We start from the raw sequence: 15,634 nt of genomic DNA on the forward strand, positions 1-15,634 counted from the left end.
ATGTAAAAATTAGGCTGCACATCTCATGTGATTTTGAAGATTTATGCATTAGTTGTTACACTAGTATAATGCATTTTACAACATACATTGTGCAGATGTATTTCTGGGGGCCCTGAGTGGATGAGTGGTCTAAAGTTCTCTTTGTTACGGATCACTGCCATCTCACCTCTGTCTGCATGGGTTCGAGTCTCGGATTCAGCCAATGTGGGTATGTGAGAAAGCTTGCCAGTAGCTTCTCGTGGGTCGGTGGTTCTTTCCGGGGTTTTCCTGGGTTCTTCCTCCACCATTAGTACTGGCCGCCATGTATAGCCTATCATGGACTGAAAAATGGTGTTAAACCCTACAACAACAACAACAACAACGTATTTCTGGTTTCATTGAGAACAGTTTACCCACTGTATGTTCAGTAGTACAGGTATTAGGCAAAAGTAATCGATACTTGAGTGTTGATTTGTGTGTGTGTGTGTGTGTGTGTGTGTTGGGGGTGGGAATTACCAAAAGCCTAAAATTAAAAATAAATGAGTTATGAAGATCACTATAAGGTAGATGATAAATTGTACATAGACTACAATGCTATCTTTCTAGACATAAAAGGTTAGACAACTCTGTTTCCACAACATTAGTGCTTCTTTTCTGTCAAAGAATGTGTTTTAAGTTTAGGTGACACGTAAATATCTGTGTGCTGTTTTAGGACATCTATCAATGCATTGGCCCCTTTGGAACAGCAGGCAGTATCTGGGGCAGACTACATTGCCAGGCAGGGGACAGTGGTCATCCAAGAGAATGTGACTAGGGTTCCTGTAAACATCGTCATCAGACAGGTAAGGCCATAATACTGGAGAATTTGGCAGTCATTAACACATACTAATTTATGAACTGTATCGGGGAATTACAAGATCTGTAAAAGTCAGATTTGAATTCAGTTGTAAAGTCTTCCTTTTTAAGATATTTTTTAAGAATGCCCTAATCTCATAAATTTAATGGTTATTACATAGTGCAGCTTAATATCATCAGTGAAATGTTTATTTAGCACACAGTAATCATTGCAATGTAATCTTTATTTAATACACAGTAATCAGGTCAAAGTAATGTTTATTTAGTACACATTAATCAGGTCAATGTAATGTTTATTTAGTACACATTAATCAGGTCAATGTAATGTTTATTTAGTACACAGTAATCAGGTAAATATAATGTTTATTTGTACAGAGTAATCTGATAAGCATAATGTTTATTTATTACAGTCTGATTTCATTAAATTAATGTGAATTTGGTACTGCCCAATATCATCAATATGTTATGAGTGCAGCTAATCAATATGTTTATTTAGTACAGTATGTTCATATCTTTATAATGTTTATATAGTACAGCTTAATCTCACAAGTATGTTTATATAGTACTGCCTAATCTCATCAGTGTGTATATTTAATAATGCCCAATCTCATCAGTATGTGTATTTAATAATGCCCAATCTCATCAGTGTGATTTTAATGCAGTCCATTCTCATCAGTATGTTCATTTAGTACAAACTAATATCCCATCAGTATGTTCATTTAGTACAAACTAATATCCCATCAGTATGTTTATTTCATACAGCCTAATGTCATCAGTATGTTTATTTATTACAGCCTAATGTCATCAGTATGTTTATTTCATACAGCCTAATGTCATCAGTATGTTTATTTACTACAGCTTAATGTCATCAGTATGTTTATTTCATACAGCCTAATGTCATCAGTATGTTTATTTCATACAGCCTAATTCCATCAGTATGTTTATTTCATACAGCCTAATGTCATCAGTATGTATTTTTCATACAGCATAATTCCATCAGTACGTTTATTTCATGCAGCCTAATGTCATCAGTATGTTTATTTCATCCAGCCTAATGTCATCAGTATGTTTATTTATTACAGCCTAATGTCATCAGTATGTTTATTTCATACAGCCTAATGTCATCAGTATGTTTGTTTATTACAGCCTAATAGTATCAGAAAATTTTAATTTAGAGTAATATTATCAAGGTAATGTTTATTAAATACAGCCTTAAATCTCATCGGTATATTTATTTAGTACAGCTAATCTCATCAGAATTTTTATTAAGTACAGCCTAATCTCATCAGAATTTTTATTAAGTACAGCCTAATCTCATCAGAATTTTTCTTTTGTACAACCCAATCCAATTAGTACATTGGGGAGGGGTAATACAGCCAAATTGTAATTGTTTATTTGGTACAGATGCATGGTGTCCATATAATGTTTATTTTGTACAGCATATTTTTATCAATGCACTGTTCATTTAGGACAGTCCAGTCTAATAATTCTAATGCTTATATAGTATAGCATATTTTTATCAATGCACTGTTCATTTAGGACAGTCCAGTCTAATAATTCTAATGTTTATTTAGTACAGCATAGTTTTATCAATGCACCATTCATTTAGGACAGTCCAGTCTAATAATTCTAATGCTTATTTAGTACAGCATATTTTTATCAATGCACTGTTCATTTAGGACAGACCAGTCTAATAATTCTAATGCTTATTTAGTATAGCATATTTTTATCAATGCACTGTTCATTTAGGACAGTCCAATCTAATAATTATAATGCTTATTTAGTACAGCATATTTTTATCAATGCACTGTTCATTTAGGACAGTCCAATCTAGTAATTCTAATACTTATTTAGTACAGAATATTTTTATCAATGCGCTGTTCATTTAGGACAGTCCAATCTAGTAATTCTAATGCTTATTTAGTACAGCATATTTTTATCAATTCACTGTTCATTTAGGACAGTCCAATCTAGTAATTCTAATACTTATTTAGTACAGCATATTTTTATCAATGCACTGTTCATTTAGGACAGTCCAATCTAGTAATTCTAATACTTATTTAGTACAGCATATTTTTATCAATTCACTGTTCATTTAGGACAGTCCAATCTAATAATTCTAATGCTTATTTAGTACAGCCTAATTTCATTAATGCAGGATGTTGTGAATTGATACATTTTAAATTTCAGATGGTGTTGTATGAAGGAGAAAGATAAATAAAGTTGAATTAAAACTATGTTTTACATAGGAAAGCAACAGGCAGTTTATTACTTGTTTGTTTTTCATACATCTACAAAAGACCCTCTACAAATGTCTACCTGAGTTTTATGACTAAGTGTACATATTTCAATGTGCAACAAGAAACATGTCTTTAAATGTAGAATCCAAGAGTTACTCAATATCATTGCTTTCATGTTGGGTGTGTGTGGATGGGGTGGGGTGATGATAATGTAAAAAAAAAGGTTGAGAACAGCAAACTCATACAATTTCTTAATTTGCTGTTTCTATTTCAAAGACATCTTCTTGAAAGTAATACAATGTATATTTTGCCTTTTTACGTTGAAATGGACAAGTATATATCACAGAAATGGACAAGTACACATCACAGAAATGAACAAGTATATATCTCAGAAATAGACATGTATATACCATCAAAATGGACAGGTATATGTCATAGAAATGGACAGGTATATACCATAGAAATGATGTATCACAGACATTTAATCCCTTGATCATCATTTTATTTTTTACTGCAAAGACATTTCTTTTTTCTAACATTTTAGTAGAAAAATATTATTGACATTAAAATCGGCTTCTGTTTAATCGTAAGAAATCTCTCTGCTTGTTTTAGGATTCTATTCCAGAAACTACAGAGACATTCCTGGTTAACATCACAAGTGTAATTCTTCTTGGTCGGACTCCTGTACCTGGGTCTGAACCCAGCATCAAGATCCCAGGCAATGTTGTCACAATTACAATACCAGAAAATGACAATGCCAATGGAATAGTGCAGTTCAATGTTACAACGGTAAGACTAAAAAATTCCTCGGCCAGCTAAACATACAAAAGCAAATGTTAAAGTTTACAAGAAATTTGGAATTACCCATATAAAAACTATTAGATTTTTAAGTGCCCATTTTTGTTATGAAGCCCATCACTGATAACATATATGATTGACAAGTGTAGTAATTATGTTTCATGAATTAGCCATAGTGCTGTTTACTGCATATAGCAAAAATTTGTAAATTACATGTCACAACTGGGGAGATCATCCATGGCTTGAAAGTAGATACTATCATCCCAGTTAACAGAAATGGATCAACAAATAATGATAGGTTTAGGCTTGTTTCAATTCTTCCCATTCTTTCCAGATTTTTTTAATTCTTCCCATTCTTTCCAAATTTTTTTAACTCTTCCCATTCATTCCAAATTTTACAAATCTTTGATTGATTTTTCCTATTGTTTCCAAATTAAAAGATAAATAAAGTACATGACTGTCTAATGGATTTATTCATAAACTACAATATTTTTAAACAACAGCAGTCAGGATTCAGGTCAATCCCTCATGTGATACTGTTTTAATAGTGTTCATAGGTAGATGACTATTCGTAAAAGCACTAGATAAATGTAAGCTTTGTCATAATACACTTTTATAAAGCATTTGACTTAGTGGACTACAAATGTTTTCTAAATAAACTAAGTAGATGCACAGAGATAGCTTCAAAGTGGTTTATATCCCATCTCACAGAGTTTACAAAAGTAACAATGAATGGGGTGCTGTCAGAATGAGCATCTTGTACAATATGGTGTTCCACAGGGGTCAGTACTATGTCTTTTCATATTTCTTATCTTTATTAATGATCTGCCTCTTTATTCGGGAAATTTGTTTACAACAACAGATTTCCATGGTGATGATACAACACATCCAGGTGTACAATTCTCATTAGCGCTTGTACAAAACTATTAATACAGTGCCCAGAAAGTCTTGTAAATAATATAGGGCCCCAAAGGAGATGACATTTTGTAAACTATTTGGATTATGCTATGAATAGAAATACTTAAGTATTATTATTATTATATTATTATTATTATTATTATTATTATTATTATTATTATTACAGTAAAACCTGTTATGAGAGACTGCCCTGTCTGCCAGCAAAAGAAAAATGGTCTCTTAAGACAGGTGGTCTCTCATAACAGGTATACACAAAAAGACCAATTTCCAAGGTTGGAAATGACAGGTGGTCACTCATAGCAGAGGTCATTCATAACAGGTTTTACTCTGTTGTTATTATTATTATTATTATTATTATTATTAAAATCTTCCATAGTAGCTTTGGTGCCTTTCCAGATTCATCATGGAAAGTTTATGCACACTGATATGTATAAATACACAAATTTGATAGTTCATTAGCATTCACCAAAATATATTTTCTAGCTATTAATCAAGCAATAGATTGACATTGAACGAAAAGCACCAGTTTGTTCCTCCTTCACACATGATTACAATACTCATGAATAATTATTTTTGCTACTGGAGTACATTCTTTTTTACTAGAACATTGAGGGGCGGATTGACACTTATGAAGAATATGGGAAGAACACAACTCTGGCCTTACAAGTGAGCCGCAGTGTTGGTTTATTTGGCCCAGTTACAGTAACATGGCAAGCAGAACCAAGGGAGGCTTCTATACTAGACTTTGCACCATCAAGTGGGACTTTGAGATTGGCAGATGCAGAGCAAAGTGCCAATATTTACATTACTATCATTGATGACACTATTCCAGAAGATATGGAAGTATGCACACATTCTGCGTCATTACTCTAAAACCCAATGACATATCTTGTTGTATATGGTAAAAATAATAAAGCTAATGTAATATTCAATGTCATCACTAGAGAATTTGTCGTTTATTCTGATAACTTTTTGTATTTTGTAAACATTCTTGGCATTCATTAATCATTTCTACTATTTATGAAAATAATTCTTTTTGCTAGAACATTGAGATATTTTCCTTCCTCACATACTCCTTTATTTTTTTTTTCTGTAACTTGATTATTTATCTTATGTCATAATAAAGACCTATGTTTGCAGTTTACCCATTTAGCTCATTCTTGTAACATTATTCTACTTTACAGACCTTTGATGTCAGGTTGATTGGCATCAGTGGAGGAGGTCTTCTTGGACCTATCAATTCTGTGAGGATTGCCATACTAAAAAATGATTCTCCCAATGGCCTTTTCCGATTTGTTACAACAGAGGTAACTGGAAATGAAGAATTTGCCTTTTGTCTTTACTGATAAATAGATAGAATGGAATGTGGTGAAAGTTAGGTTTGTACTACATAAAATGGATTGTGGTGAAAGTTTGGTCTGTACTACATAGAATGGAATGTGGTGAAAGTTAGGTTTGTACTACATAGAATGGAATGTGGTGAAAGTTAGGTTTGTACTACATAGAATGGAATGTGGTGAAAGTTAGGTTTGTACTACATAGAATGGAATGTGGTGAAAATTAGGTTTGTACTACATAGAATGGAATGTGGTGAAAGTTAGGTTTGTACTACATAGAATGGAATGTGGTGAAAGCTTGGTTTGTACTACATAGAATGGAACGTGGTGAAAGCTAAGTTTGTGAGTGAAAAGCAAAAGAAGAAACTTCTGACTCCATGAAAATGTAGTTCCTGTATATTGTAAGTGTTCTGATTAGAATAATTAGAATCCTCTCTTAGAAATGCTTGCTCCAGCTTTAGAACAGGACACAATAGGATTTAGTTTGTTACATATTTTAAGCTGTCCTTTAACAGCATGTTAATTATTATGTCTGGTTCACACATGTTCATGATTCAGTTACATTAGAAAACCATTTGGCAGGGCCATACACTGTAACAATGGCTTATAGTTTTACAATATAATGGTGATTTATAGTGTTACAGTATGACAATGACTTATAATGTTACAGTATGACAGTATGCTTAGAATGTTACAGTATTTCATTGGCTTATATTATTACAGATGACCTTGGCTTATAGCATTAGACTATAACAGTGGCTTATATCTGTGTCATATAACTGTGACTCAAAGTGTTCCAGTATAACAATGGCTCATAGTGTTCCAGTATAACAGTGATTTATATTATTACAGTATAACAATGACTTATAGTGTTACAGTATGACAGTAGGTGTATAATGTTACAGTATTTCAATGGCTTATATTGTTACAGGATGATCTCGGCTTATAGCATTAGATTTTAACAGTGGCTTGTATTTTTGTCATATAACAGTGGCTCAAAATCTTACAGTATAGCAATGGCTTATAGTGTTACAGTATAACAGTGGTTTATAGTGTTACAGTATAACAGTGGTTTATAGTGTTACAGTATAACAGTGGTTTATAGTGTTACAGTATAACAGTGGTTTATAGTGTTACAGTATAACAGTGGCTTATAGTGTTACAGTATAACAGTGGTTTATAGTGTTACAGTATAACAGTGGTTTATAGTGTTACAGTATAATAATAGCTTATAGTGTTAAAGGATGACAGTAGGCTTATAATGTTACAGTGTAACAGTGGTTTATAGTGTTATGGTATGACAGTGGCTTAATAGTGTTGCAGTATAACAGTGGTTTATAGTGTTATGGTATGACAGTGGCTTAATAGTGTTGCAGTATAACAGTGGCTTATAATGTTATAGTATGATAGTAGCCTAATAGTGTTACTATATGACATTGGTTTATAGTGTTACTGAATAACAGTGGTATTTAGTGTTACCATATGACATTAACTTAGAGTATTATAGTATTATGTATATTTAATTTGTATCTGTTAGTTTTTTCTCATTGATTACGCATACTGTATAATCATATTAGGTACTTGGTACTTGACCTTGTCCAAAATCAAGTTAATTTTCTTTGCAAATAACATAATATATAGATAATATTTCTTTATGAGTGTCAATTAAATATTCAGATCATTATCAGTAGAGGTAAACATGTTTATTTGGGTCTAGGTCTAGGACATTGGAATTCCCCCATAAAAAAAAACCTGGTCTACCTGATGTTTACCATATTCTTTATTATAATTTTAGTAATAGATTTTATCTTGTTGACGACTTTAAATTTCTAGAAATGAACTTGTGACCCTCATCCTGGTTTTGCTTTTGTGTCTTAGTTTTATATATAACCTTGTTTACTTGAAAAATGACTCATTCTTGCTATAACATCTGAATCAAAAGCATCTGTATTGTTGTGTTCAGTATTTGATTTGAGTGGAATTATTTATTCAAATTATTATTCATCTTGGATTATATCATTGTCATTCATCAAAAGATTGTTGACTCATCTCCATGTCAGAGGTCACTATAGGCACATCATCACATTCAGAGTTTAAGCTTTTTGGAACACCACTGAAATTTAATTAGAACTGTATTCATTCAGATTTATGATAGAAGTTTTTGGACCCTTTGGGATTTAATTCACAATACCCTAAGTTCTTTCAAAATTTCACTTTGTATTCTGAAATTAGATTATTTGCTGAATTTTGCAAAACTTGTTGGTTTTCACTCTTTTCTGTGAGTTAGTTAAAGACCATGGAGTTGTAACAATGTTATGACTATGGCTCATAAGTGTATCACTGTGGCAATTGCTTATAGTGTTACAGTAGGCAGTCTTTCCAATGACACTAGCTTTTCCTACTTTTTTGTCAGACTTCATATTTTTTCCTACTTTTTCTAAAATAACTCTATTGTCCTTACTTTGTTTTTTGAATTTTATGTTGAATATTGAGTATAGACTGCATGAATGGCCATAGCAATGCTGGTTCATGTCTGGTCTCTTTGAATTGGAACTGGGTGTTTAGAGGCAGCCTGTCTAATGAGACAGCTAGTATGTGGGTAATATTGATTATACACTGCATGAATGGCCATAGAAATGCTGGTTCATGTTTGGTCTCTTTGAATTGGAACTGGGTGTTAGACATGGCCTGTCTAATGAGACAGCTAGTGTATGGGTAATAGCATGTTTTTCTTCAAGTTTACAAAGGTATGTCAAGTAATAGTTTTATTTTTGTCAGTAATTTGCATGAATTTCATACTAGTTTTCATATAAAGTATACCTATCTTCTACTACTTATTCCATCTCTTTTAAATAAAATAGCCCTATTTTATTAATACCTTTAACAAAGTGTTGATGGAAAGACTGAGTCTGACAATGATTTATAGTGTTATATTATGACAGTGGTTTATATTATTACAGTACAAAGTGGCTTATATTGTTATAGTAGGACAATGGTTTATAGTGTTACAGTGTACAGTGGTTTATAGTGTTACAGTACAAAGTGGTTTAAAGTGTTTCAGTATGACAGGGTTTTTTTAATGCTTTAGAATGACATGGTTTATAATGTTATAGTATGGCAGTATTTTATAGTGTTACAGTATGACTGGTTTATAGTGTTACATTATACAGTGGTTGGTAGTGTTGCAGTATAACTGGTTTATAGAGTTACAGTATGACAGTGACATATAGTGTTGCAGTATACAGTAGTTTGTAGTGTTGAAGTATAACTGGTTTATAGTGTTACAGTATGACAATGGTTTATAGATTTGCAGTATTACAGTGGTTTATTGTGTTGCAGTATGACAGTTATATTAATGTTACAGTATGACAGTTATATTAGTGTTACAGTATGACAGTTATATTAGCGTTACAGTATGACAGTTATATTAGTGTTACAGTATGACAGTTATATTAGTGTTGCAGTATGACAGTTATATTAGTGTTACAGTATGACAGTTATATTAGTGTTGCAGTATGACAGTTATATTAGTGTTACAGTATGACAGTTATATTAGTGTTACAGTATGACAGTGTCTTATGGTGTTAGTGTATGATCATGACTAATAGTGTTTCTATTTTTCATGTTTGTTTTTTCATGTCTTCTAAATTAGTATCCAGATGTGTTAGTGAATTGAGGTTAAATTTATCCAAAAGGTCATTCAGTCTTTAAGACTGGCTTTCAAATTGTTCCATCAGTGCAGGAAAGCAATATTGTCCCTGTTTAACATCTTTTATATTCTTAAGCATATTAGAATGACCACAAAGGTTGATATCAATTCTGATCTAAAATGTTGTATCCATTATATCAGATTTAAGTTCAGTTTTGTCATCTTTCTGGCAACATTTGACAAGGTTATTGACCTCTTTGACCTTGAGTTCAACACTAAGAGAATTGTTTTTGCAAGACCATTAATTACCTCCTGTAATTGCATAATTTGCTTTATGTACCTTCACTTATGGTAATGAAGGCATGATTAATAACAGTTTAACATGTTTACAGGCAGTGGTGCGTGAATCAACATTCCCTAATGATCCTAATGGACAGGCACAGTTGATCATTGAAAGAGTTCAGGGGGCTGATGGTGTGGTCAATGTCCAGTGGAGGCTTAATGCAGAGGCCATTTATGACTTCTATGACCCTTTCTCTGGCTCCCTGCTTTTTTCACAGGTAAAACTGCACACATGTGTGTTAAACTAAACAGCAATATAAATGATAAAGATGAAGTTTTGGATAGTTTTATATCCTTTTTGATATTAACATACCTGTAGGAGATGCATGAAAATGTGATCAATGTGACATGACTGATGTTGTGAATAACATGCTAACATTTTCTGACTTGACCAGGCGGGTTCCATCCCAGCTGGAATGATGCATGCAGTTTTCTTATGTCATTAATCCCATGTGGAACTTGAATCAGTCATGATTAAACATTGGAATCCCATGTGGCACTTGAATCAATCATGATTAAACATTGGAATCCCATGTGGCACTTGAGTCAGTTATGCTTAAACATTGGAATCCCATGTGGTACTTGAGTCAGTTGTGCTTAAACATTGGAATCCCATGTGGCACTTGAGTCAGTTGTACTTAAACATTGGAATCCCATGTGGTACTTGAGTCAATTGTACTTAAACATTGGAATCACAAGTGACACTTGAATCAGTTGTATTTACACATTGGAATCCCATGTGGTACTTGAGTCAGTTGTGCTTAAACACTGGAATCCCATGTGGTACTTGAGTCAGTTGTACTTAAACATTGGAATCCCATGTGGTACTTGAGTCAGTTGTGCTTAAACATTGGAATCCCATGTGGCACTTGAATTAGTTGTACTTAAACATTGGAATCACAAGTGGCACTTGAGTCAGTTGTACTTACACATTGGAATCCCATGTGGCACAGGAGTCACTTGTGCTTAAACATTGGAATCCCATGTGGCACAGGAGTCAGATTTGCGGCAATTGACTACAGGTTTTTTATTCTTTTTTTTTAATAAAAAATTGGAAGTAAGAATGCATATATAATTTCTTATACTCAGAGCAGAATTATCTTCAGAGTTTGAGATTTTCATCAATATCAAATTGCCTTCATCAATAAGAGGAGACTGGGTTAGATGCCTGGTAAATCATGCCCCTCATCCTTGTTTAGTGCTATCCTCCACTGTCATATTTTGATCACCTACTTCACCTTCCTTTTCCAGATATAGTCTTGTGATGTGATCACCTTGGTTGATTGGGGATGATGGTATGTCCCATATTGCTACAATGTTCATGTATGATATGTATGACCTACTTCCTTCTGATGTGTTCCTTAATCCTGGTTTCTAACACTCGACCTGTTTCCCCAATGTAATCCTTTTTGCAATAATTACATTTTATGTAATAAACCTCCCCATATAATTCAAAATGTTCAGTTTTCTACTTCATATGTGTAAGTTGTTATCTTAAAGAGTTGTATGGTATTTGTTGATCCCTTGTTGTCTGAATGCTGTAATTAGGACTTCTGATGTATTACATATATATGGCATGCCAACATTGGTTCTTTTAGGCTACTATTGGATTTTTGTGGTGTTTTTCCCCCGCTTTTCTGGAAGTTTGAAAATCCCCTCTCGATAGCCATTTACCCTTAGTGCTGATTTCACATGTTCTACTTCCTCCAGTTAATCTGTATTAGGGGCTTGAATTACCATACATCTACACTAGTCTCATTGTATCACATGACCATTATAGGTCACATGATCAACATAAGTCACTGATAAAAGTGGTATAATTTTGACGAAAAATTTCAAATGTTGAAGATATTTTTGTTCTAAGTATGGGAAATTACCAGTGAGCAAAAGAAAGAATAAAAGATTGATCGGATGAATACAGATATGAATGAAAGTATGAGCATGATGTATATTCTCGCTTATTAGTCAGCTCAACTATAAGTCGCTCACCCACCCCTTTTAAGGGCCACAGAAAGGCAATTTCTCTTTCACTCTTCCATAGGCCATGATGTATTTTGTCAGTGAGTCGAGTTGACACTGAAAAAATAAATGACCCCAACTGGATACATAGATGGATGGATGTATCATGATTGATAGATAGGCCCATTTGTATGATAAACCCATGAATTCAATTATAGGTCACATACTGGTATAAAACTAGTTCTGAATGATCCGATTTACAATATCCCATAATATGTTAATTCCATGTGCCTTACAAATAAACATGAAAATTAAGTCCACATATTTGTGATTTGCAATATCCCATAATATGTTAATTCTATGTGTCTTTACAAATAAACATGAAAATTAAGTCCACATATTAGTGATTTGCAATATCCCATAATCTGTTAATTCTATGTCTTTACAAATAAACATGAAAATTAAGTCCACATATTTGTGATTTGCAACATCCCATAATCTGTTAATTCTATGTGTCTTTACAAATAAACATGAAAATTAAGTCCACATATTTGTGATTTGCAATATCCCATAATCTGTTAATTCTATGTGTCTTTACAAATAAACATGAAAATTAAGTCCAGATATTTGTGATTTGCAATATCCTATACCATATCTAAACTCCAGGAATTCATCCTCATTGTCTGATTAAGTTCTGAAATCCTCCATCGTCATCTAGCCATAGTCTAAATAACCGTAGATGCAGGTATTGTGTAATGAATACCATCATAAAACTAATAAACATAGTGCATACAATATGCATTTCTAAATTGGAATATGCTTATGAAAATATAAATTTTTTGAATTGATAGTACTTTTGTGCACTGCAGACATCTCGAGTTTACAATTTTTTTTTGTATGTCATTGTTAAATGAATAAATTTTTCAGTAAAAAAAAGGTCAACTAACAATAATAATAATTTATTTACAGCGAGTAACTCATTTGGTCAACAACTATTCTCCCTTGAGGTCATCTTAAGAAGAGTACAATAATGTGCATTATTTGAAAGATATAAATAATTACTGTTCATTGTATTGTGTTCAGTATTAAAATACTAAATTCCATTATATATATATATATATATATATATATATATATATATATATATATATATATATATATATATATATATATATATATATATATATATATATATAGTTTAATTATGTCTTCCCTATTCATTCTTCAGGGTGAGAAAACAAAATCTTTGACACTCACAACCAAACCAGACAATATCCTGGAAGGGGAAGAAATATTCATTGTGTCACTGATATCTGCAGATAACAATGCTGATATTTCACCAACTCAGGGGGATGCCAGGGTGCGGATTCTTCCTGATCCTGGTGCTAGTGGAACAGTTTCTATTCTTTCTGAGTCCCGTACTGTCTACATTGGGGAGCCTGGGGAGTCAAACCCAATTTATGATGGGAAAGCACAGATTTCTCTGACTCGTGGACAGGGAATTTATGGAGAGATAACAACCTCATGGTCCATTGTACCCAGAGATATCTCAGCCTTTGCTCAGGTGGAAGGGATAATCCACTTTGTGGATCTACAGCAGACTGCCACCATTATAGTCCAGGTAGTATTATGTAGATACTGTATGTGACACTCAATGACTTCAGTATATACTCACTTTAAATCATAACTAACAGTGTAGTCCCTGATCTATTGTCACATAATATTCTGGCAGATCAGGATCTGTTTTGTTTGTTCTACTGATTAATTCCAACAAACTGCTTAGACCCAGATTGACTGGTACATTATGCAACAGCAGATCTGGGTCCGTGCAATTTGCAGCTGGACTCGACTTATAAGTGAGCATGCCGTATTTACCATATATGTTGGGACACTATATTTGTTGGGACACTATAAATTAATGTTGAAAGTAATTTTTTGGTTCACTGTATATTCTGGGAAACATCATTTTCTCAAATTGTAAGTTGTGGGACACCTTTTAAACCATTTGATAATTAAATGTAGGAAAATGTACTCCAACTGAAATTTTATTTTAAAAAGTATAAAACTGTGTACTTGAGATAAAACTCTTTAATCCACTTCAGCAGCATCTCATCAAGACAACCCTTCTCCTGCACATGTACAACCCATTCTATTGGTGCATGAATATTTATTTTAGCTTTCTCATGCCATGAAAAATTATCATTAGAGGCAGCACATCACAAACTGCAGGGACTAAAGTCAGATTTTTTTCAAATCTGCACCAGTATTGCTAATTCTCACACTTTTGACCCCCATCTTATCGTCAAACTGTCCAAGAATGAGATCAAAATACACTAAAATTCCATCCATGTTAATGATCATATTATCATAGAAATCATCTGCTTCTCATCTGGCCTTTATGACTTCATCATATGATTTTATTGTCTCTAAATCTTTTGGGCGATGCAGGGTCATCGATGTCTGTGCATGATGCACTATATTGTGTCACATTTAAAAATTGTTCCATCATTTCAATTTATTTTAAAAATTCACGTGAATACCGGTGAAAATGAATCAAAGTTAGCTTCCATATCTTGGCCATCTTTCTATATTCCACAACAAAAATAAACAAAATAAACAAATTGACACACTTAAAAGAATCCAAAGTCAACTTCCAAGGTTGGCTTGCTTTGTAATAAAAATAACCTTTGTCTTTCACGTCCTGTAAGTAAGTTAAAATAATGAGTTTACCGCTCACTGCCAGTTGTGTTTATTCAGCACCTGGGCTCCTATGTGCTTGGCATCTGTGATTAATACAAATGGGCAATGATGTCTGCAGATAAATGTGAACACAGCAAGAACTTGCTGTAATGATACCTTTTTGTAACACATGCTAACGAAAAGATTGTTACTTGAACTCAAGTGAATGTATTTTCAAATAATGATTTTTATTTCTGAGATACTGTCGCATAGTTTACCTGGACATAATAGTCATGGTTATTTTGCATCTAACACTGTGTCATGCATGAATGAAGCTTGTCTTGAAGATATCTGTTGATTATTTCCCTCTTGTTTGCAAAATCATCTGCTTCACTTCTGGCCTTCACGAATTCATCAAATGATTTTATTTTCTCCAAATCTTCTGGGCAATGTGGGGTCACTGATGTCCATCTATGAAGCACTATATTGTGTCACTTTAAATTTGTTTAATTGTTTCAATTTATATTCAAAATTCATGTGAATAACAGTGAAAAGGAATCAAAGTTAGCTTCCATATCTTGGTTGTTTTTGTATATTTAAAAACAAAATCATCACACTTCAAAGAATCCAAGGTCAGCTTCTGAGGTCAGCTTGCTTTGCAATAAAATAACCTTTGGATTGATATCCTTTAAAAAATATTTTAAACAAATGGCATCAAAGCATCTAAAGTTGGCTTCCAAGGTCAGCTTGTTTTGTAATAAAAATAACCTTTGTCTTTGATGTCCTGTCAATAAGTTCAAATAATGAGTTTACTGCTTGCTGCCAGTTGTGTTTATTCAGCACATTTGCTTCTATGTGCTTGGCATCTGAAGTTGTAA

At 33.0% G+C, this 15,634-nt stretch overlaps 1 protein-coding gene across 1 annotated transcript in view; it reads left to right on the forward strand.

Annotated features, from left to right (window-relative positions):
* LOC149802116 (adhesion G protein-coupled receptor V1-like) overlaps positions 1–15,634 on the forward strand; it is a 513,020-nt gene that overhangs the window by 345,632 nt on the left and 151,754 nt on the right. The window contains exons 68-73 of the mRNA XM_089956897.1: positions 692–821; positions 3,687–3,863; positions 5,394–5,633; positions 5,975–6,097; positions 10,169–10,336; positions 13,306–13,698. Of these exons, the coding sequence (XP_089813023.1) occupies positions 692–821; positions 3,687–3,863; positions 5,394–5,633; positions 5,975–6,097; positions 10,169–10,336; positions 13,306–13,698 (1,231 nt within the window). The remainder of the gene's footprint in view (positions 1–691; positions 822–3,686; positions 3,864–5,393; positions 5,634–5,974; positions 6,098–10,168; positions 10,337–13,305; positions 13,699–15,634) is intronic.

This window comes from Sinohyriopsis cumingii, chromosome 4, assembly GCF_028554795.1.
Source record: "Sinohyriopsis cumingii isolate HCF-2022 chromosome 4, ASM2855479v2, whole genome shotgun sequence".
NCBI classification, from domain to species: domain Eukaryota; kingdom Metazoa; phylum Mollusca; class Bivalvia; order Unionida; family Unionidae; genus Sinohyriopsis; species Sinohyriopsis cumingii.